The following is a 23,685-nucleotide window of genomic DNA, read 5'->3' on the forward strand; positions in this document are numbered from 1 at the left end:
TTAATTCTGTCACACTATAGTACACATCATTCAGGTATTTTTATCATTTTTACTAACATAATGACAAAGATTCAATTCAAACAGATCCTGTAAGAACTGCATACACAGAAAAACAAATCAGCAACAATAACTAACAGTTATTTGGAAGTCACAGTTCTACTGTGCTTCTAATTCAATTCGATTTGTCAATATGGCCTAGAGTTGGCATACTTACCTGATGGGGAGCACCAGCAGGAATGAACACAGCATCTCCTAGGAACTGCACTATTGCCCAACCTTGTACACCATACTCATCATAGAGTCGCTTACGTAAGGTCTGGTCCAAGTACCAGCTTTGGTCATGAATAGGGTCATGATCTGGGGGATTTTCTTGGCCTTGCTCTTCTCCGACCTAGGGCCAAGATACAAGATAAAAAAGAAAACGAACCATGACACAGTACCTCGATACTGCTGTCTCACAAAAAGCTCTGTACCAAAACACATACCAAACATATCTTTAAACTATTTCAAAGTGGGATGCTACTTCATCAAGTTCATTTAGGTCTTAACTAGCATGATATGCATTAGTAATTAGCATGAAGATCCTATACCAGGCTAAAGACCTGTGGAAAAAAAATAATGTCTTCAAAGACAGTGTAAAAATATGTATGCACTTGATGTCAATAGCAATTTGTATCATTCAGCTGCTCTAATTAAGCTTGTCAAGATACCATGTAGGCTCAAGACTTTGTCAAAAACATACCTTCCGGAGAAGTTCCCTTATCTTTTCAGCATCCTTGGCAGCATAGATATGCCACAATGCTCCAGGTTTTTCTCTTCCTTCATGGATTCGCTGCTTTGTTACATCATCAGCATCTCCCTCATCAATTGTTTTCAAAACTTCTGAAAGGGGAATCCACATGAAACCAATATGATTGTGAAGCTTCTGATTTTTGACATACAGAACAGGAAGTAGCCTTTTGAGACACTAAATCCAGCCACACTGCAACCGCTGCATTAGAGTACCCTTTCTAAGTGCCTCAAGCTTCACCTTAAAATTCAGGAAGTGTGACGATTGACAACTAATAAGAAAACTCAGTCATGAATTCAAACCGAACTAGCTATAATTATTCAAATATAAGGAGAAGAAAAAGTAACCTTTCTCCTACTTTCTTGAGGCACATGCATCTAATTTCTATGAAAGCTCTGCTTCTTTGACAGTTGGGAACCAATGAAATATTACTGCGCTTTTAAATACACGCTGCAGATGTAGCAAACTAAAAATATAACAAAAATATTTGGGTTATGTCTCTCAGTTACAATAAGCTTAAGCAACAAAAAGTATAGTTTCACATATACACTTGATTTTTAATGGACTGAAAACATCTTTCCTCAAACATTACCATCATCATGGGTTCCTTCCCCAATGGGAATTCCAACGTACACCATGACATTAACAGCATCAGACACATCCAAATGCAGATTTGTAGTACCAACTCGTCTGTCTTCTGCAGTGATTAAGCCTATAAAATAGTGTAAAATAAAATAAGACCCTATTTAAGCTTCTAAAAAATTAACCTTATTGAAAAAGCTCTCTAATCTGCTGCCTTTATGCAGCAATGAAAGCAGAAACCAATGTCAAGGAGCAGCTGTAGTAATTTTCATGTCATATATGGCATAAGTAAAAAGTTTACTGAAAAATAGTATTTTTATTTTTAAATAGAAGCAGCAAGTATAGTTATGAGAAAACAAGCATTTTAAAAACAGACTGAATTTGTACTCAACAATTTTGTCTCCCTGAGGGTCATTTATATAATCTGCAGTAGGGAACTTTGCTTTTGTAATACAGGTAGGTAGTATGCGTTCTCTGGCACTGACTTCCTTCGCTTGGCAGTACAAGAGAAACCTCATCTGCTATAACTAGTATTAGCAGCATCCTTTGTGTACCACATCATTGGACTGTCACAAGTATACGCCTCCAGCAGTTAATTATTTTTTCATACTTAGCTGTAAAATCCACATGGTCCACTGAATTCACAGTAGTTATTGTCCAAATCATTGTTAACAATTCAGATTACAATTTAGTAAAGGAAAACACCTGTAGACTCTCAAGTGCTTATACCTTTACACTCATTCCTCTAAAGCGGCTATGAGTAATGGCTAGAGTGAGACTTCAAATGTTTACTGCTTAATTCTTTCACTTTCTCACATAAGACATTCTCCTCTCTTCCTCTGATCCTTCAATGGCACTCTCTCTACTTTTTGTTTTACCATCTCCTCTAGCAAGTATCAAGGGAAAGAAATTTAACAGATTACAAAAACGTCATATCAGCAAACACTAACAGAACTATGACCGTGAGACTACCCATTGTGTTTCAGAATCACCATCACAATTATCTCTCTCTCATTTAAAATGTAAGTTTTTGGGAACAGTAGCTCAACTCACCGTACAGTACCCACCATAATCAACCACAAACAACTAATTTAGACAGTTTTAACATGGATTTAGGAAAGCACAACTAAAATACAAATATGGATAAACATAATATGTAAGTTCAAAAAACAGACTGGACATATTCATAATACACAGATTAATTGCTGACTTCAGGTAAGGGTTCTTACAACCTCCAGACCCAAAACTGTGCTTTGCCAGTAGTAGTAGTTTATAATAAAAGAAGGGTCATTCTTTCCATAGTTATTTGCTACTGATCTAAATCACGCAGAGTATGCTGGGAAAAGCATCATCAATGTCAATTTTTACATTAAACAGTTTAGGTATTTATATATAAAATTGGTCAATATTTAAGGGTCCTATACACACAAAACTTGTTGAATAGAATAGGATTTCTCCATGGTCAACTTCTATAAATGTGTCTTTTTTCAGGTAACTGAATATCACTAAGAACTAAGCTTCAAACACAATTTTCCCATCTTAATGGGAAAAAATGGGAATAGTCCTTGAAAATGCTAAACACAGGAAAAAATTTACCTCATCATTAAGAACTTCCCTATACCACACATTCAGAAAACAAAGTCATATTTACGATTGAAATACATTTAATACACTAGAAAAGTTCACCATGGACATTCTCATTCACCACGGGCAAACTTACTGTTCCTACTCCTAGTTCCCCCCTTTATTTTATAATGCAGCTATAAAGTAAAAAAGGTACAAAAACATTTTTGCAGGCAGACCTAGCTAAATATTTTCTTTCTGTTTTGAAGTAAATAAAGCATAATACTTTCTCTCTTTGGACTAAGATATATACATCTAAAGAGGATCAAATACTAGAGGGTTATATTCCATGCTAAAAAATACTATCAGCATTCCCTCCATGAACTGTTATACAGTGGAAAAGAAAATTTGATATTCAAGATAAATTTAACAAAATGAATCCACTCCTGCTGCTGTCAGCAACTAGCAGTATAAAAAGAAAAATTAAACTTTACTTATTACTTTGCTTCTTGCTGCACTCTTAGTTTTATATTGCTTAACTAGGTGTAGGCTCTTTGGTGTAGAGCCTTCATCACTCAACTTATGTGTCTAATAATACATAAACCAAAACATTGGACACCTTTAAATATTGTAAAAAAACACTCACTTTACCTAAGTTAGTTATTCCCGCCCCCCCCCCCCCTCCACTTCTTAAATCCTTTATTTGTGGTCATACAGTTGTGCTAAAAAAAAAAAAAAAAAAGCAAAGTAACCCCACAAACACATTCTCAGAAATACAAAACATTGGCTTGCAGCATAAGTCTAACCTACACCTGATTACTGAGTTAAAACATTTTATTCCAAAAATATGAAACAATAAATCTTTCGTGTCCTCAGGTGACTTGTTACTCTAGTCATATATATATGATTGGAATTCAAGATCTTAAAAAACACTGCATCCCTGTATCTTAAATACTGAAAGAGCACTAAAGAAATTACTGTACTGGGTTTACGTTGCAAGGTTTTGGTAGCAGAGTGATGCAGGGCTGGCCTCTACCAAATGAGACCAAGGGCTGCTCTGTATTACTGGTGGTTCTAGCCAGCTCCAAGACAGGCTTCCCTCAAGCCCAAGCTGAGCCCATTTAACCACTGGCTAATTTTCCTTTCAACTGTAGCACTTGATCTCAAAAAGATATCAACTTTTCATTGAATCCTGTCTCAGTATTATGCTTATTATATGTATTGAATAATAATTGTTTGCAAACTTGTATCACATTGCTTGGAAACTACAACACAAAAAAAGGCACATATAAGAATCAGAGGACTAGCATAGGAATAGATCACACGAAGAATGCAAAAAAAAAAAAACAGAAGTGTGCTATAGGATAAGTTCTCAAAGTTCTGATTAATGCCAGTCTTGCATATGCCCTCAAAATAATAGAAAGTCACAAAAATCAACATCTTCAGAAATACTCTCACATACCATAGGCATTGTACATTTTGGGACCCAAGTCGGGACGGACAAAGTAGCTTGGCAGCCTAGAGGCCAAATTCAATCTGCCATCCCTCTTGGTATATTCAGGAAGAGGAAGATTTTCCATCAAGTCCTCAAATCTAGAGAGCAAAGAGAACAAAAACATGCTTTCCTCTGCTCTACTGTCAATATATCTCTAGTGCATTGCTGCTAAGGTTTACTTACCTTGTAGGCATCATATCTCTAAAGTCCTCCCCTGGAGGCCAATCCTTTAACTTTAGTACCATTGGCTGACCATCATCTGACCTGAGCCTCTCTGTAAGAAACAGATTAAGATTTATTCATGTCATTTTTATATTTTTTTTTAACACGACACATGACCTTGGTTAAGCTATATGTTTTTTGTAGCAAGACCTTTTACATTGCACAGCAAAATGAGTCCTGATTCTTGGGGGAGCACTCACAAGTATTATCATACTACAACCAAATAACAGTGTAACAATTAGACAGCGGTTGTGTCATTATCTACAGCAGAAGTCTAACAGATCTTGCACAGCTACTAAGTTTTAAAAAAGTTTTTATTCAATTCTGAAAACAAGCTTTTCAAAGCATTTTACCTTACTGCCTTTAACAAAGTCTAATGCTCTGAAATCAATCCTAACCTCAGTATAAAACAAGAAGCCACGATACACCATGCTTAAAGGCTAAATAGCAGGCAGTTACTGAGGAAGACAGACTTTAGTTTCAACATCAAATGCAGTTTGCCTCAGATGCTAGGATGGCTATGAAAGCATTCTGAAGTGCATACATGTAGCAGTTTAGAAGACTATGCATAAAACATACAGAGGAAGCAGAGTTCACTCTTTACCAGATTCTTCACAACTCTACAAGAAATCATCAGATGGAAAACAGGACTGACTGCAGTCTGCTACCTCCACATTTTCTTTCCCCAGAAAGTAACATTCTTTATCATTTTCTACCATAGCAAGGATTGTCAGACAAACAAAAATCAGACTGCGTAAGCTAGCAGAGCTGCTGACAGTACTGGAAGAGAAAGTATGTAAAAAGAAACTAGGACTTGGAGACCTGTGAATCACTTCTGCATAACAAATTAACAGGCTGCAGAAAACAGCCCTAGTTTGCAATATAAAAAATGATCTGTTTTAAATGAAAATGAAGAACTGCATATATGTAAAACAAAATGACAGATGTAAACAAAACAAATTCTGATGAGCTAGGCATTTTAGAGAGGCAAGTGAACTGAAAAGCTCAAGGACTTAAATTTAAAGATGTTTCAGAACTTCCCGTATTCGAGATTTTGAATTCATCAAGGATCTTTGTTCCAAGGAAGGATAAGAAACTTGTAGGAAGGCTACCCGGAAAGGACAGAATGAACAGCTACTTGGAGAATATAATGATCTGATAAATTATATGAAACAGAACAAAATTCAGAAATCTGACCAGCAAAGAAAGCCAGGTCTAAGAACGGTCCAAAGTTAGAACTGCCAGAAGTCCACTTAGAACTCACAGATATTAAAAGTAAGAAGCAAAAGATTAAAATTAACTAAAATAAACTATCATATAGCATAATTAAGGGATCATCTCAATACCAGCTCCAAATTAAGAGGCTGTTCTGCATCTCTTCAATAGCTAAATGACAGTATGAAAAAAAAAATCCACATATTTGAGAAAACTAAAATTCATGTAATGCAGAAAAGTCAAAATCATTATATAATTCCCAATTTTTCTGTAAGTCAGTATGTGAAAACTCTGGACTAACAGCAAATAATACTCTTCTAAATTGGAGATTGCATTTGGCTGAAAAACAATAAATGAAATGTATTTAAAATAAACTTGCAAAAATAATAAGGTTTTCCAACCTGGATCCCTAACATTTCTCATACAAAGTGTGGTAAAGGCATTGTCTAAAAGGAATTCAACAGTAGATTTTGCTAAAAAGAACCTATCTAGAGACAAACTAGAAATAACATTTCTTGAAGACTTTCACAAATTACCCTGGCAAAAAAAAAAAAAAAAAGTGAAAAGTTTGTGAAGTTTGCCAATTACAGTTAATACAGAGAAAGACTATACCATTATATCCCTCTAGGCCATTTACTTCTGAGTAATAATGGAAATAGCATGAAATTTAATGATACAAAATACAAGACTGTGTACTTGGAACCACATTTTAAAAAGCCCAAAATTGCCAATTCTTTGACTAGACATGACTAGGGAAGGGAATATTGGGATTCTAAAAATCTATAACCTTGTTTGCTGTTGAATAAGCATTCCATTAAGCTGTCCAATAGTTCAAAACTTTTCTCACGTACACATAGTAAATGTGGAAATCATTTTATAGATAACAGTTCTACAACCAACAGCATTGTAACAAACCGTCACAACCCTAAGATGTGCAAATATAAGACCACTGATATAGGTGTGTACAATCTAAAACAGTGTTCCCTGCTTTTCAGAAGCTGTTTAATCTGACCAGCAGAAGACAGTGGTTTTATCCCCAGGAATTTTAACTGGTTAGCTTCTACATGCACACTTGACAGAAGGATTTCTCAAAGCAGAACTCAAGCATTAGTAATGCGTTATCACATGAAATATTTATACAGCGTTGCTATTCATAATTTATATAAACTTAAAAGTATTTTATTTAGTTGGTGTGTTCCATCAAGTCTAAGTTTTAGTTTCAAAACCTTCAGTCTGTTTTAGCTTTGCAGGTTCCCTTTAGTTTTAAAATAAATGTTGGAAGTAGAGCAAGGGTTGTCAAATCACTTACTGTCTTCATAATGGTAAGTGATGATTAATTTCACTGAGGAAAGTTCAAAAAAGTAGTTTCCCATTAAATGGATCACCTTTTGACATATCAAAATAACATGTCAAAGTTTTCTTTGGCAGCCCAGACTTCATCTTCAATAAAATAATTTCTAGGGTGCGCAACATCTAAGGAGCAATGGCTTCTTTGGATGAGACTTATAACTACCAGAACTTTTTTTTTTTTTTTGAGAAAACGTGGAAAAGGGGCAGTTGAAGGTAGCAAGACAGACTGCTCAGTTAAACTCGTCAGCCATAGATATTACTTACTAGATATTATTTCAAAGCCATCCCAGAAGTCACGCACTTTCACGTCTGAAATTATGGCACAGTTCCTGCAGTTCACCAAATCTACATCTTGATCTCCAAATTCCAGGCTGAAAGCTTCTGGTTTCCAAAGTTCTGACTTCAACTTCTTATGGACACCAGATACCAGCACGGGCTGAGAATACAAAGATGCATGCTTACTCCACTGTAACCAAATTTCTTACACATGCAGCCAAACGTTCTTTAGAGCTGAGACTCCTGACTACTATTTTATAAAAGACACCACAAATCTATTTTCACCCATGTCTGTTTTTTGTTCAAAGATACAGCCAGAATCAGAGCAAGCTTCAGTTCCAGGCAATGTGCAGTTACCTTAGAAGCAATGCTATGTTAGACTTCTTAAGGCAAGTGTCTTGGGTTTACAAGTCAAGACTGTGGTAGCTGGGGGACTGCAGGGGTGGCCTCTGTGAGATGAGACCAGGGGCTGCCCTGTGCCAGACATGGACAGTTCTGACCAGCTCCAGGATAGGCCCACCACAGAGCCCATCAGCAATGCTGGTGGCACCTCTGTGATAATGTATTTAAGAAAGGGTAAGAAAAAAAAACACAACACTATGCAGAGGTGAGAAAGGAGCAAGAAAAAAAAATGTGAGGGAAACAACCCTGAAGACACCAAGGTCAGTGAAGGAAGACGAGAGGTGCTCCAGGCACCAGAGCAGAAATTCCCCTGCAGCCCTTGGAGGGGACCATGGTAGAAGCAGGCTGCCCCCCTGCAGCCTGTAGTGTACCATGGCAGAGCAGATCTCCACAATGCAGCTTGTCAATGAGCCCACAGTGATTCAAGTAGATCTGGCCTGAAAGAAGCTGTGGCCCATGGAGAGTCCAGGCAGGGGAAAGCTCCTGGCAGGAAATGCAACCCCATGGAGAGGAGCTCATACAGGAACAGACTTGTTGCAAGGAACTATGGCTATAAGGAACCCCCACACTGGAGCAGTTTGTTCCTTAAGGACTGCACCCTGTGGAAAAGACCCATGCTGGAGAAGTTCTTGAAGAACTGCAGCCCATGGGAAGAACTCATTTTGGAGGAGTTCATCAAGGACTGCATCCCATGGGAGGGACCCCACACTGGTACACAGGAAAAGGGTGAGGAAAAAGGAGCATCAGAGATCAAGTGTTATGAACTGTCTGCCACCTCCATTCACTGTCACCCTGCGCCACTCAGTGTGGGGGGGAAGAGGTAGAAAATGCAGGAATGAAGGAGTGAAGTTGAGCCTAGGAAAAAGGACGGGTGGGTGCAGTTAAGGTGCTTTAGTTTTGTCTTTGTTTCTCATCGCCTTACTCTGTTATTAATTGCCAAGAAATTTAATTATTTTTTCCCAAGTTGCATCTGTTTTGCCTGTGACTGTAACTGGTAATTGATCTCCCTGTCTTTATCCTTGACCCACAAGCTGCTACATCTTACTTTCTCCTCTTGTCCTGTTGTAGAAGAGAGAGAGAACAGCTTGGTGGAGGTCCGGCAATCCTAGGTCAATCTACCTGTGGAATTGTCTTGAGTCCCACGACCCCTGCTGTTTAAGCACAAATGCCACTACCACTAGAAATTGCTAGAGATTTGCACGAGAATATTAAAACAAACTAATATGAAATTTTCATATCTGATATGATTTTTTTTTAAACTAGTTCCCTCATTCTTTATGTATAATGATGGTTCATCATTAACTCTCTAGTACAAAATCAAGGGGTAGAAAAGCACCTGTTTACTTGCAAAATGATTTTTTAAGATATTTAGACTAACCACATACACACATTCCAAACCAAGATTTGAGTAGCCTCTCCCCATAAATGCTCAAGGCGTTTCCTAAACTAACAATACTAGGAAAAAGGTATACCAGACAATCCTCCCAACACTGGCCAAAGACTTTTAAGTTTACGATGACTTGGGTCTCAGTCTCTTTACTGCAACCACTAGAGAGCTGCAAGACTTAGAGAGAAGAGGGGGAAAAAATGAAACTGTACATGGACTATGCCACCTGAAAAACTTTAGGTTTACTGCTACCTATGTTCAAATGACACTTCACATGTCTGTGCAAGGTTGAATCAACTTCAAGCTGTGCCTTACACATTAGCAATGATTTGAAGGTGGACCTTGGTTTTATTTACATGAAGAAAGAGCTAAGTACAATCCGAGGAGCACATATGACCCTAGACATTCTAGTAGTATCAGAGTTCTAGGCAAAGATATCCAAAAAGTTAGAGACAAGCACCTGTAAAGATACACTGTTTAAAAACACCCCAGTAACTAAACACTGCTTCAGCTGGATTGTTCCGTGAAGGCTTCTAACAGGATGAGTATCCATTTTATTCCCTAAATGACGATGACTATTCATTCAAAATTCTCCATGAAGGGGAAAAAAAAAAAAAGAAGAAAAAACCCTTGGGGAATAATAACACAAGTTGCTTTGTTTTTCAAATATATCGTCACGTAGCCTTTAAGATCTAGAAGGTGGCAATGAAACCTCAACTCCAGAAGAGTGAAGGTTAAGAAAACAAAAAGGGCATGTTACTTCAGTCCTGCCAACTTCTGAAAAAAAAAAAAAAAAACACAAAACCACAGAGTCTGGAAAGGACCTCTTGAGATTTTCTAGTCCAACTCCGCTGCCCTGCTCAATCAGGGTCAGCCACGGCAGGTTGCCTAGGACCATCTCCAGTTGGGCTTTGAATATCTCCAAGAATGAAGACTCTGGGCAACCTGTTCCAGTATTTGTGCACACTCACTGAAGAACTGTTTATTGTGTTCAGGTTGAGCTTCCCTTTTTTTAATTTGTGCCTATTGCATCTTGTCCTGTCAGTGTGCACTACTGAAAAGAGTCTAGTTCCCTCTTCTTCATTACTTTCCATCAGGTATTTATACACATTGATAAGATTTTCCACACACTCCAACAAAACTTCTCTTCTCCAGCCTGAATACTCCCAGCTTTGTCAGCCTCTTCTCACCTGAAAGATGCTTCAGTCCCTTAAATCATCTTTGTGACCCTTCCCTGGACTTGCTCCAGTAAATCCATGTCTCTTTCATACTTAGGAACACAGAACTGGACACACTGCTCCAGGTGTGGCCTAACCAGTGCTGAGTAAAGGGGAAGGACCACCTCTCTTGACACTGACAAAGCTCTTCCTAATGCAGCCCAAAATTGCTATTGGCCTTCTCTGTTGTGAGGATGCATTGCTTGTCGTCCACCAGGATAACAAAGTCCCTCTAGATAAAGCTGCTTTCCAGTTGGTCAGCCCACAGCAAGTACTGCTACATGGGGTTACTCCTCCTGGGGTGCAGGACTTTGTATTTCCCCTTGTTGAAAGTCAGGAGATCCCTCTTGGTCCAGTTCTCTGGCATTCAGGTCTCCCTGAATAACAGCACAACCATCTCATGTATCAGCCATTGCTCCCAAATTTTTACTGTCTGTAAACTTGCTGAAGTCCGTCCCTGTGTCTAGGTCATTAATGAGTATGTGAAACTCAGAGGAGTGGCTGATACCCTTCAGAGGGAACTCAACAGGCTGGAGGGTTGGGCTGAGAGGAACCTCATGAAGTTCAACAAGGGCAAGTGCAGGGTCCTACACCTAAGGAGGGATAACCCCAAGCACCAGTACAGGCTCGGGGGTGACCTGCTGGAGAGCAGATCTGCAGAGAGAGACCTGGGAGTGCTGGTGGCCAGCACACTGAGCATGAGTCAGCAGTGTGCCCTTGTGGCCAAGGCCAATGGTATCCTGGGCTGCATTCGGCAGAGTGTTGCCAGCAGGTCAAGGGAGGTGACTCTCTCCCTGTGCTCAGCCCTGGTGAGGCCACGACTGGAGTATTCTGTCCAGTTCTGGGCTCCCCAGTACAAAAGAGACATAGAACTACTGAGGTGAGTTCAGAGGAGGGCTACTAAGATGATCAGAGGACTGGAGCACCTGTCATACAAGGACCGGCTAAAAGAACTGGGGCTGTTTAGCCTGGAAAAGAGAAGACTGAGGGGAGACCTCATTCATGCATATAGATTTCTGAAGGCAAGCTGTTGAGAGGATAGAGCTGGACTCTTTTCAGTTGTGTCCAGTGACAGGATGAGAAGCAATGGGCACAAACTGAAGCGCAGAAAGTTCCGGCTGAATATGAGGGGGCATTTCCTTACTGTGAAGGTGTCAGAGCACTGGAACAGGTTGCCCAGAGAGGTTGTGGAGTCTCCTTCTCTGGAGATATTCAAAACCTGCCTGGATGCCATCCTGCGCAAGGTGCTCTAGGTGATCCTGCTCAGTAGGGGGGTTGGACTAGATGATCTTCAGAGGTCCCTTCCAACCTCGCCCATTCTGTGATTCTGTGAAATAGTACTCAACCCAATACTGACCTCTTAGGGTACACCACTAGTGACTGGCCTCCAGATGGACTTCGTGCTAGTGATCTCGAATCTCTGAGCATGGCACTTCAGTCAGTTTTAAACCCACCTCCCTGCCCACCTATCTAGTTTGTACTTCATCAGTTTGTTTGATGATGGTATGAATGTCTGAAGAAGGCCTCATCACTTCCTTTTGATCAGGTGGTGGAGAGAACATACTAATCATCATGTTACTCACGTTAGTCCAGTCTACCTGCTAACCCTGACCCGTAAGCTCTCAACTGGCTCATCATCCATTCTCATGCAGTTTCACACATTCCAGCTGGTCTCTCAAACAGCAATACTCCTTCCTTGCTTTTCTTTCCTGTCCTTCCTGAACAGTCTGTACCTATCCCTTGCCATACTCTGTTGCGTTATTCCATCACTTCTGTTATACCAACGAGACTGTGGCCCTGCAACCCTATGCTAATTCTTCCTATTTTGTTCCTCGCGATGCATGCATTTAGTGTGCAGGCACTTCAGAAAGGTCTTGTTGATTTCCAAGAAATGGTATGACAGCTTTCCTCAAAATGCTGTGATATAGACATTTCCTTATTTGGAACAGGTTTGAGGTGGACCCCCTTTCATTTCTGTTTTGTTGAGTATGAAAGCCTTCCTGTTCACATCACCCCACATAGCTTGTTTGACAACCCAGTCAGCTAACTCCTTTTTGTATCTCAAAGCTATCCTCTCCCTCACTTGTCATTCCTAGTTTGTAGCTCTCCTAATCAGGGTGGCCAGCCTGTTAGCAAAGATGCTTTTATCCCACTGGTCTTCCAAGAAGTCCCTGATGCTCAGAAAGGTTCCCATGACAATAAAACCCCAAAACCCTGTTGTTGAAACCAGACGCACAAACAACAGTTGGCTTGCAGGATCAGTCCACCCTTCTTCAGGTACTTCTCCCTCACTGGTAAGACTGAGAGAACCACCTGGCCCACATGCGTTTGACCAGTACTCCCAGAGCCATATATTGACTCTTGATACTGTCCAGGTCTTCCCAGAAGTATTGTTTGTGCCTATGTGGAAAAGCAGCAGGGGGTAAATGTCTGAGGTAATATGTCTAACATATAAGACTTGGCAGTCGTTCTACCATTTCCAATATGTAAGTCCCTGACAAGTAGCAAACTTCCCTAAAATGACAGAGTAGATTATGTTAATCCCAAATTTAAATATATTCCCCGATCACAGTAAGGACTGTAACATTACAGCAATGGATAGACTTCAGTCATATTCTACAAAAAAATAAGGATCATTGATGAGGAAGAAATCACAGTACCTTTCACAGGATGGGTGGAAACTCCTGCCAGGTAGACTTTAAGCTGATGGATAAGCTAGTCTTCTTCAGCCCAGGCAAATAATGACATATTTTGTTCCCTGCTGTATTCACTTGACCACTTGAACATAATAACAAGAACAGAAAACCTAGTAGAACCCTTCCAGCTATTAAGCAGAGAATTTCCCATGAAAGAAAGAAAATGTTCTTTCTCTAGTGAGGAACACTGCTAGGGTTGCAAGATAAAAAGACAGTAGACTTGTTTGGTATACATTTTGTGCTAGATCTGCTCTCAGAAAACAGGGAGAAAACAAAAACCTCCAACACCACCTTGGAGAGAGAGAGCGGGTGGGAGGGAGAGAGAGCACCTAGCATAAAAACTCAGAAAAGAACATGTTTCTATAAGGATAAGAATCATGTAACAGTATCCCCAGCTGAGCAAGAACTGCATTCAGGACAGCAAAACGCTCTGGAAAAACAGCTCCAAAAAGAAATAATCCTATGGTCTTCCAGTAAAACCTGGGATAAGACGTAGTTTAACTTCTGACAATTTCTAAGACATAGTATTTGAAAAATGTTGCTCATCTTGAATGACACTAGGAGTGCCATTTGTTATCCAAACATTAAGGAAAAATAACTTTCTCTGTTACCAGTTTGGGATGCTACCATGGCTAAGATTTTCATATGGCTCAGATCTAGTGCCTAGGGTGCATTTATGGGGCCAGGGGATATTTAAGACTTTCCAATTAGCCTTTTTCAACCCACAGAACAGGAAAAGGGAAGGTGATTTTTTTGGGGTGGAATTCATGTTCTTTGACTTCACTTTCAAAGGGGCACCTGGGCTGTGGATTCAGTTGAAAGAGAACTGTGACAAAACATAGTTTGTTGAGAGCATCTCTGCTCTCAGAAACTCTGTTTAAAATGACCTTGCTAAAACAGCAACACCTGGGTCACCTGCTCTGTCTGGTGCAGGAGTAAGAGTTCCTCTTAGCTTGCTTTCTGCCTTTCAGCAGTAAACTCATGTGAGCCCAACATCACTGGAGAATCCTTGAATAAGCACAGGACTGTTGCTATGAAAGGGGCCTCGGAACGATAAAACCATGCAAAAAGCATCCCTAGCACATTTGGGGGAAAAGCCTAAAACAGAGGTTCACAAACAGTACATAAACGTGACCGTTGTGGCCAAAGCCTCAGAGTCTGCACCAGCTTAGAAGGTGATGCGCACCGGAAGATACACATTCATCTGACAGAAAATCAGTAATCCCATTTCTAGACTCCATCAGGAGAATCTCAAGATTCATTAACAATTAAGGACCTCATGGAAGCATGCAGCATCTTGAACCTGGTGATAAAGCCAGTCTAATCTGCACAGATACCGATGAGCAAGTGTTTTGTCAGTAGCTGCCAAATTATTTAGGATTCTCTTCAGAGGGAGAATATTATTTGCTGATAGATAGAGAAAACTGACAGAGCATACTGACCAGATATTTAACAGCTCTTAGCCAAGACAGGCAGATGACTGACAACACAGGAGTGCAAAAAACCAATCGGAAATCATAATTCAGAAAGATGCAACAGGTTCAAAAAAAAATGAGGTCCCTGTGCACTCTGGGAAGAATCCAGGAGGACAAGACGACAACTGCAGTTAGAGGGAAAGCTGGCAATACCAGCAGCAGGCTGCATTTCTAGTCAGACAAGGGAGGCACAGTAGACCCTAACATTTATTAGTAGCTGACTAGTGGAATCAACAAAAGGAACTGTTTGATCTGTGGTTGGTGGTGGCACAAGCCTCTTTGCAGTTCTCATGGGTACATGCTAGTTACACATGTGCCTAGTGGATGCAAAGAATGTGTAGTCCCATGGGACATGCTAAAGTTCACTGGGAAGTACTCTTCCACTGTCAGGAATGGACTCTGAGTTCCAAAAGAGGAACGTGAAGCCTGATCTGCTCCTCTGTCACAGCTCAGCAGCGTGTATGTCTTGCGAGCAACCCAAAATAAGTAAGGAATGTTAGTTCCAAGAATATTAGAACAATAACAACAGAACAGCTGACAACAAGAACTTCCCCAGAAGAGAAGATGAGGGACATACCAATCTAGCACCAATGGTCTCAATTCCGAGTAGTCAGTGAAGGTAACAGTGTCAAAGGTAGCTGTGGAACCAAATGCTAAGAACACAGTTTGAACACTGATGGACACCAAAATCCGTCAGTGCTACGGGTATGCTTCCTGAGTAGCAGCAGTTACTTACCCATTTCTTAAGCTTTAGCTTGCCTGACCAGGCCAATATTAATGACTCTCTGGAGAAGTCTAAGAACTGCAGCACTACGAACTAAAATCTGAAATAGCGGCTATGCTGGCAGCAGGTCTAAGTCCTCTCTCTTGACTGAAGACCTCATCAGTCAATGACCACTCAGACAATCCAGTAGCGTGCTCAACACGAGATGCTGAATCCAAAGCAATACTTGGGTTCATACAGGCTGCAGGCTCAGGATGAGTCACTGCCATCACTATACCCCAAAATTCTGGCAGAACTTGTTTCATGCAGCACCTGTATTCTTGTACATGCTGCAGCTGGGAAGAATGAACCTTTTCCTGAGGCTATAAAGCATCAAGTATGGGGTAGATACATGCAGGAATGAATCATAATGGATTCACTAATGGGCTGTGGCAGAGCAGGTTCAGCACAAATCGCACTACAACTCAAAAGGCTGTCAAGCTGAGAACAGCACATGTGCTTGAGTCAGTTCAGCATGCAGTGGACAGGGCTGCTGTGTCCCCTGTTTACAGTGCTACGGTTGAAATCCTTGTTCATCATATGCACCCAGGAGCAACTGGCCAAAGTTTGAATGGACACATTAAAAAAGGTAGAGATTAAACTGTCAGGATACTTTTAAGCTGTAAGGGTTGGCAATTTGTGATCACCCACCTGGCCTTGTTTCCAACACTCCCTGAAGATCTTCCAGTTGTTTTTGTTGCTAGGATCATGAAGACAAAGGAGCCTACCATCACAAAGCCAAGAGTGGGAAGTGTGTGGATCCAGAACATTTAAGCCCATTACCATTTCCTTCACATCTCTTTGCGTATCAGCTAAATTACTAGCTCGTTTTGCAGCATCAGATGTCTTCTTATTTTCCACCACAGAAGCAATGATATGGTCTAAAAAGTTAGGCAGGCTGGCTTTACCTTTGGCCCCCTAGAAGATGTAAACCCAGAGGTAAGTTTCATCTTGCAACAGCAGACATTATCTGCTCTCATTCAGCTTTCAGTCACGAACATTTTGCTATCAGAAAAACATGCAGCAGTAAACAAATCAGTACAGACACAGGCATATATCCAGTAAGAACAGAAACAGATATGCTCCTGTTTTACTATGGTATAATTTAAAATAACCTGCTACAAGCAGATTGTAGGATTCCTGAACAGGAATGTGAGTAATAAGAAAGTGATGGGGGTCATAACAGAAACAAACATAACAGAAACAACTTAAATGCCTTTTGTTGATACAGGCAACAACTTAACTACATCTCTTATACTGGAAGAAGACCAGAGGTCAAGAACGTGAAAAAAAAAATAAAGCACACAACAAATCTGATTAAAGGTGATAAGAAAATGCATACAGTTGTGAGGACAGAGATACAAACTGAGACAGGCCCTCTCATGCCTTGCAGGAATAACTTGCTTTAAAACGTGATCACAACATTGTAGCTTGTACTCAGTGATGAGAGGAGAAAATAGTATTTTTGGATTCACTTTCCTGTAGCAGTGACATATTTTCCCTTAGAGTTACAGTTCCCTCTACTAATAGCAAACAACAATTTTTAAGGTTCCATTCCCCAAATCTGACATGTAGGAAAAAAAATCTGCAATGAGACAAGCCATTTCATCATCTTCCCTCATTCTATCTGCCTGGGCTTTTGGAGTAAGTCTTCTAGGAAGACCTAAGTCTTGATAAATCCCATGGGACCTTCCCTTCTCTTGAACTAAATGCTTTTAAGTATTTCAAGCACCACTGATTTGTTGGTTGTTTTTATTTTTTTAAGGTTATTTCCTCCAAAACAAATTAAAGAGAAACAAAGTATCTTTATTCCAAAGCAAGCCTCCAGAAATACTAAACACATCTTAAATTCATTTACAATCTTACATATACTTGAAAGGCATTTAAGCTTTTTAAGGAACTGATTTGCTCACAAGTTTTTGCCTTTTTGGAGAGTATGCTCTTGCAATGCTTTTAAAGATCCAAAATTTAAAGTGAGCTTTTATAGGAATGCTGATCATCAGTTAAACAATTTAAAGGCTATACATAACTCACTTTCTTGGTCTCTGGGAAGGAATAGCTTCTCCATGACATCAGCAAACCAAAATAAAAACTAACAATGAACATCAAAATTCTCTACAACTTTGTAGGGTGGTGGGCCTGGCTAGATATTACATTTGTTTCAACATTTGAGAATATGATACTATAAAAAAATTTAGATTAAAATTGTTAGATCGCCATGAAATTCCTTCCTATAACAGACATTGTTGAAGGAATACAAAATTGCTTACCGTAGAAGCTGCAGAAAAGACTGGAGGAAAGGGAATCCCCGTGTCTAATGGGACCTGAGGAAGCTTTCCTGGCCCTGTGTGTAGCAGATCTCTGAGGCTGGAGCCTTCTGCTTTGTTGCTAGACGTCACTGGGCCCAACAACAGGCTATTAAACAGCTTTGGGGTTAGCGGGGAAACCTTTGTACTGGAGTTGAAGGAATCCAATCCAAAGGGTGAGTGGGATTCTTTATTAAGCACTGACCTCAGTGATCCTGATTCTGCAAGAAAAATATCAAAATGAGGAAAAAAAAGACAAATTTCAAATGACCACAAAGTCCTCTGAAATGAGTTCTTCTTGCATTAAATATAGTATTGACATAATTTTTTGGTACATTATCACCCCAACAGTGAATGGACACCTTGAAGAGAATGACAAAGACATCAGGTCAGACAGATTTTACTCTTAGCATGCTGTTAAGGTTTCGAGCAGCACAGTAGTTTATCTGATCCGACAGTGTTTAATGTACAAGAAGCCATAACTTTGTAGCAGGCTTAATTAAAAAACATTTCCTAGACATTCTGAATTAATGTTTCAATATAAAGTATTTCAAATTTTAACTACAGTCAAAATATTACAGTTGCTAGGCACTGCAAAAATTCAAGAGCATTTAAGACGGACATATAAAGCAGTTCCTACTAGACATGTGGACAGGAATAATTCTGTTTTAGTCATGCTACCTTTGACAACTCTGAGGTGTATATTATAAACAATTATTTTCATATGGGAATCACACTCTCAGTCTACTGAGTATTTAAAGAAGTTCTAAGCTTTCATTTGACTCTTCAAGTAGACTCTAATCTCTATATTCTTAGGAAATGCACTCTTCAGATTGCACACTGAACAGCTTTGTTTACTTCAATAGTTCATAAACTGACAAATCTGCATCTGAAATTAATTACTATCACTTTACATCAGGATACCAGCTGCTTATTACTTAGAAAATAAACACAAGAATCAGCACTGAGATAAACTGGGAGTGACAAGACAGTATTTTTATCTTTAGCAATATCATCTTCCTAGTTTTCCATATTCCTAAGGCCTGTAAAAAAAAATCTGCTTCCAGAGGCAAAGGAAGAAAAAACATTCTTTTCTATTTAAGAATGTACACTCTCACAAGGAATAGCAAGTAAGCAGCACATTAATGTTTATTTTTTATTTCCAACCCCAGAATGCATGTGTTCTGCTCACCTTTTGTTTCTTCTTTCGCTTTTTGTGTTGCTAAGTCTGCAAGCCAGTGTAAGGCTGATGATGGGGCTGTTTCTGGACAAAGTGGTCTGTTAGTCTTTGTTTCAGCAGTGTTATTGGTTGATAATGTCTCTGTTTTTGCAGGTTCTTCTGTCCTACTATCATTTGCTTCAGATTTTGGTACACTGTCCACTTCTAGCTGCCCTGCTCCTGCTGTCCCTGCTCCAGTGGAAAAGGTGCTCTCACTTCCAGGGACTGATGCACTGGCATTTACAGTCGGAAGCTAAAACAAAGATATAAACATCTGCTAAATGCTGAAAAAAGGGAAGAGTTCGACTTGAAAACATTTTATTTATCTAAAGCACTGGGGTTTTTTTTGTGTTTTTGTTTCTTTGTTTGCTTCAAACTAACAGAAGAATTCCTTTGTGCTTATGTAGCAGCAGAGTACAGAAGCTTGTCATCTCCGTATATTAGACCTTGCATTGTGACATGAACTTTATCGTGTACTACTTAGCAAATTTTTTAACGCAAGCCCAGACTTTTAAATTTTCTTCTTACAGGAGGATTTTTGTGTGAGCAGTAATGAAACTCCTCTAGATTCAGCATAACATTCAGGAACCGTAACAAAGTACACAAACCACAAACTACTCACACTAGATTGTTTTAAGATAGAGCATCAGTATGAATGGCTTCCTGCTCAAACTTATACATAAGAAGTATTAGCTCAAACCCTCGCCACGAGAAGGACATCGAGGTGCTCGAGCGAGTCCAGAGAAGGTCAATGAAGATGGTGAGGGGTCTGCAGAACAAGTCTTATGAGGAGCAGCTGAGTGAGCTGGGATTGTTCAGCCTGGAAAAGAGAAGGCTCAGGGGCGACCTTATCGCACTCTACAGGTACCTTAAAGGAGGCTGTAGTGAGGTGGGGGTTGGTCTGTTCTCCCACGTGCCTGGTGACAGGACCAGGGGGAATGGGCTAAAGTTGTGCCAGGGGAGGTTTAGGTTGGATATTAGGAAGAACTTCTTTACTGAAAGGGTTGTTAGGCATTGGAACAGGCTGCCCAGGGACGTGGTTGAGTCACCATCCCTGGAGGTCTTTAAGAGACGTTTAGATGCAGAGCTTAGTGATATGGTTTAGTGGAGGACTTGTTAGTGTTAGGTCAGATGTTGGACTAGGTGATCTTGGAGGTCTCTTCCAACCTAGATGATTCTGTGATATCCATTTGGTAAATAACAATTACAGCATACACCCCTGAAAAGCATCCTGGATTAATTTCGCTTAGCCAAGACACTTCTAACACACACCGAGAAAATAAAGTCTGTGTTTCACAGTAGATTAGCCTAAACAATCTAACATTCTAATAGATCTTTAAAATGTAGTGTCAAACGAAGTGATTACAGCCCAAGATTACATACCTGTGATATTCCATTAGTGACGGCTGGTCTCAACACTGACTTGTTCTGCCGATTAATACACGGACAATTGGCTTTAATACCCCATTTGCCTCGTGCTGCATGAACCATGTCTCCGATATTATAAAGGGCTGGAATAAAGTTTCGTTTTTTAATATCACATGTAAAGAAATCTAAAAACAAGGCCTTAACTATAAATTTCCAGGTTTCAAGCATTACCTGTACCAGGAATGATCTGTGTTGGCATGAGATTCTCTGGTTCATGAGACTGACCCTTTGCACACTTCAGCCATGAGAACACTTCCTCATCACCAATCTCCTCTGTCTCTGGAATAAAGACACACAAAAAAGTAAATTTATTTTAAAAAGTCACTAGAACTTTACAATACAATGCATCAATATTGTTTCTTCAGATTCTTTACAGTGCAGGAGATTAACCTGGGGATCTCAGAAATAAACTATAAATACAGATCATTAGAACATGATATACAGCAACTTCTTTGCATCCAGAAAAAGCTACCACATTAATTTTCCCTTCATCTTTAGGAGTTCACTATTTTCTATCACCTAAAAATGTTTGCTTCTTGCCTCAATTTTTGAAGATCACTGTTGTTCTCATATTACTTTCCTAAGTTGTATAGCAATTCTAACTTTTCACGTCATCATCTCCCAAACTTTTCCACAAGTATTTGCATATCAGTTTCGGGAAGAAGAAACTAAGCCTTCTTGTGACTATATCTGCTTAATAAGGCTAAAAAGTAACAAATAAATAGATTGAAAAGCAGCCTGACAAATATATATTACTTCAGATTCTAAACCAAGTTGTGCCTACATACACATTACTGCATAAACTGCACACCATTCTCTTTCTTTAAAAATGCAGTAAAAAGAGGAGTAGAAGATGAAAAGGATGATATTACTGGTGGACTTGTCAGTACTAGGTTAAACATTGGACTGGATGATCTTACAGGCCTTTTCCAACCTGAATGATTCTATGATATACAACTTCATTTCAGGGTCCTTTAGACCTGGTATCTGCACAGGTTGTTTCTACATCACAATGTTCTGAAGCCTCTTAAGGCAAGTAATTGTGTTTAAGGTAATGCCTTTGTTGTACATTTTGGCCCATCCCAAAATTTCGGACTTACTAATAAACCATAATTAGAATACTGTTTTCAGGAAGCTGTTCATAAGCAATACACACACCACAATTATTTGGCACTGTGAAATATCAATCTTTTCTGTATTGACCCTCCTCTGTACACCACCAAATACAAACTTCCCATGTGCCCAAGACATCTTTATTTTAACCTAGCATGGATAACGCGTTTATTATTTTATAATGTGAGAGGAGAAGGTGTTAAAGGACCACTGCCATTGAATCATGAAAGTCTTTATACCACATTCTGTCAGTGGCATATTCAGTCCCAAATGCCTTTTCCAAACATGTACAGTGCCAAATGCAAAAAACCCCTATTCTACTTTCTTTCAATTATTTCCGTTATACCCTGGTTAACTACATCTTAAAGACTGGTATGCTCTTTTCTGGTGTACTCTGGCAGTAATTTCTCCCTTATACAAAAATAGGGGAAGTTTTAGCTAATTTTAAAACCCATTGTTTTTATAATTCAGTGCTCTCAGGAATCTTTATTATAATGAGCAGATAGCAGTACTCACTATCTTTAGTATTTTGTACGTCTGCTTCATATAGTCACGTAACTGTCATTAGTAGATTTACATTTATTAAGATTGGCTACTGTCAGCATCCATACTACCAAAGCTGTCTCAATACAAATATACACAAAAGCACCTGATCCTCACTTCTGCAAAAACATTCTCTATTTGTTAGAAATCAAAGTTACTGAAGTTTTCCTGAATTACAAAAGCGTTAAGGAATCAAGAAAAGAAAACATTCCAAAACCTCCTTTGTACAGGAAGTAGTTCTCTGTAGTGTCTGCTTACTAGTCCATCTTGTGATGGTTCAGACCAGGCATAGTATTATTTAATTCTTCTTTTGCTATCTGAGGAAAAGATAGAACTAGACAGCAGTCTTCCTCAGTACACAACCTATGCCTATTGATGTCACAATTTTAACATAAAAACTCTAACCAAATAGATAAAATGCAGTTATTTAAAGAAATGGAGAATGGAACAGCAACATATAAGGCAGCTGTGCTAAAGTTCCAAACTTACAGACTCCCATGTTGGCACTTATCAACTCCCCTACAAAAGCTTAAGCAACTTCCCAGAAACTATCCCCACTGAAAGCCAGCTATTTTGTAGATGACAGTAAGGAAAAAAAACAGTACTCACCACTACGTGGACGATTCTTCCTCAGCCGGTAGCAGTCCAGACAGACCCCAAACCCACACTTGCGACAAACCCAATGAATATTGAAGAGTGTTGTCTCACATACATCACACATTTCCCTCACACCACGTACTGCTCGCTTCCATGCCACTTTCTCTAAAAATAGAAGGAACATTAGGAATCATTGCTTTGACATTTTGTATGTCTCTCATCTAATTTGAGAATATCACAGTAACATTGACAAGCAATTCACAGAAACATGACTTGGGGGCAGAGTATAGAAATACATACTTTTTACATCGAGACATTCTTTGGGTTGCTAGTCCTTTGACACTACTAAAATCCCCATTTCTAAGAGGTTGTAAGGTTAAATCCCAAAACACACACACTACAGGGAAATGGGGCACATCACAAAGCTCTGTAGAGACTGAATTTCACGGAAGTTACAGGAAAATTATAAAACTTCTGCTAGCTTTGTGAACAAATAACGTGAACATATAAAACTATAAGGAAGGAGTATTTAACTTCATTAATTGGATGACTATCCGTTCTTTGGATTCTGAACTAAGAAATCTGCTGAAGTAGTAGTCCTCTCCAAATGGATGCCCTCATAAGTTCCAGGAACTGAAGTGAAAAATCAGACAGAGCTATCAATATGATAGGCTGAACTGGATACCTTGAGGAAGTTTGTTCCAAACACACTCCCCCTTGTAGTGGCAATGCTGTCAACCAGTTCCTTAGCTGAGTACTTGCACACTGAATGTGTGCGCTACTCTTTACACAGAAAACTCTGTGCTTTTATGTGATGTCCCTGGAGCATAATAGGACTGAAGTATTCAAAAAAAAAAAAAAGATGCTCATTAAAGTGAAGCTCATCAACATGAAAAGCATTCATTTCTATTTTCTTAGGACCATGGGTCAGCTAATTTCTGCATTTGCTTACTGAACAATCAATTAATGATGTCTGAGAAAGTTACCGTTAGCTTCCCTTGTAGAAATGCTGCACTGATCCAAAAGAAAAATCCTAAATTCACAGA

The 23,685-nt window shown here is 39.5% G+C and overlaps 1 protein-coding gene across 3 annotated transcripts in view; it reads right to left on the reverse strand.

Moving 5' to 3' along the window:
• Nucleotides 1-23,685, reverse strand: part of KDM3B (lysine demethylase 3B) — a 53,712-nt gene that overhangs the window by 3,821 nt on the left and 26,206 nt on the right. For all 3 annotated transcript variants that reach the window (XM_067005409.1, XM_067005410.1, XM_048057279.2), the window contains 12 exons: nucleotides 22,652-22,804; nucleotides 20,558-20,665; nucleotides 20,342-20,469; nucleotides 18,932-19,211; nucleotides 17,704-17,960; nucleotides 16,085-16,351; nucleotides 7,482-7,653; nucleotides 4,614-4,704; nucleotides 4,398-4,528; nucleotides 1,383-1,502; nucleotides 743-882; nucleotides 215-391 (listed from right to left, as the gene is read on the reverse strand). In XM_067005409.1, coding sequence (XP_066861510.1) covers nucleotides 215-391; nucleotides 743-882; nucleotides 1,383-1,502; nucleotides 4,398-4,528; nucleotides 4,614-4,704; nucleotides 7,482-7,653; nucleotides 16,085-16,351; nucleotides 17,704-17,960; nucleotides 18,932-19,211; nucleotides 20,342-20,469; nucleotides 20,558-20,665; nucleotides 22,652-22,804 — 2,024 coding nt within the window. The remainder of the gene's footprint in view (nucleotides 1-214; nucleotides 392-742; nucleotides 883-1,382; nucleotides 1,503-4,397; nucleotides 4,529-4,613; nucleotides 4,705-7,481; nucleotides 7,654-16,084; nucleotides 16,352-17,703; nucleotides 17,961-18,931; nucleotides 19,212-20,341; nucleotides 20,470-20,557; nucleotides 20,666-22,651; nucleotides 22,805-23,685) is intronic.

This window comes from Anser cygnoides, chromosome 14 (genome assembly GCF_040182565.1).
Source record: "Anser cygnoides isolate HZ-2024a breed goose chromosome 14, Taihu_goose_T2T_genome, whole genome shotgun sequence".
Classification (NCBI taxonomy): domain Eukaryota; kingdom Metazoa; phylum Chordata; class Aves; order Anseriformes; family Anatidae; genus Anser; species Anser cygnoides.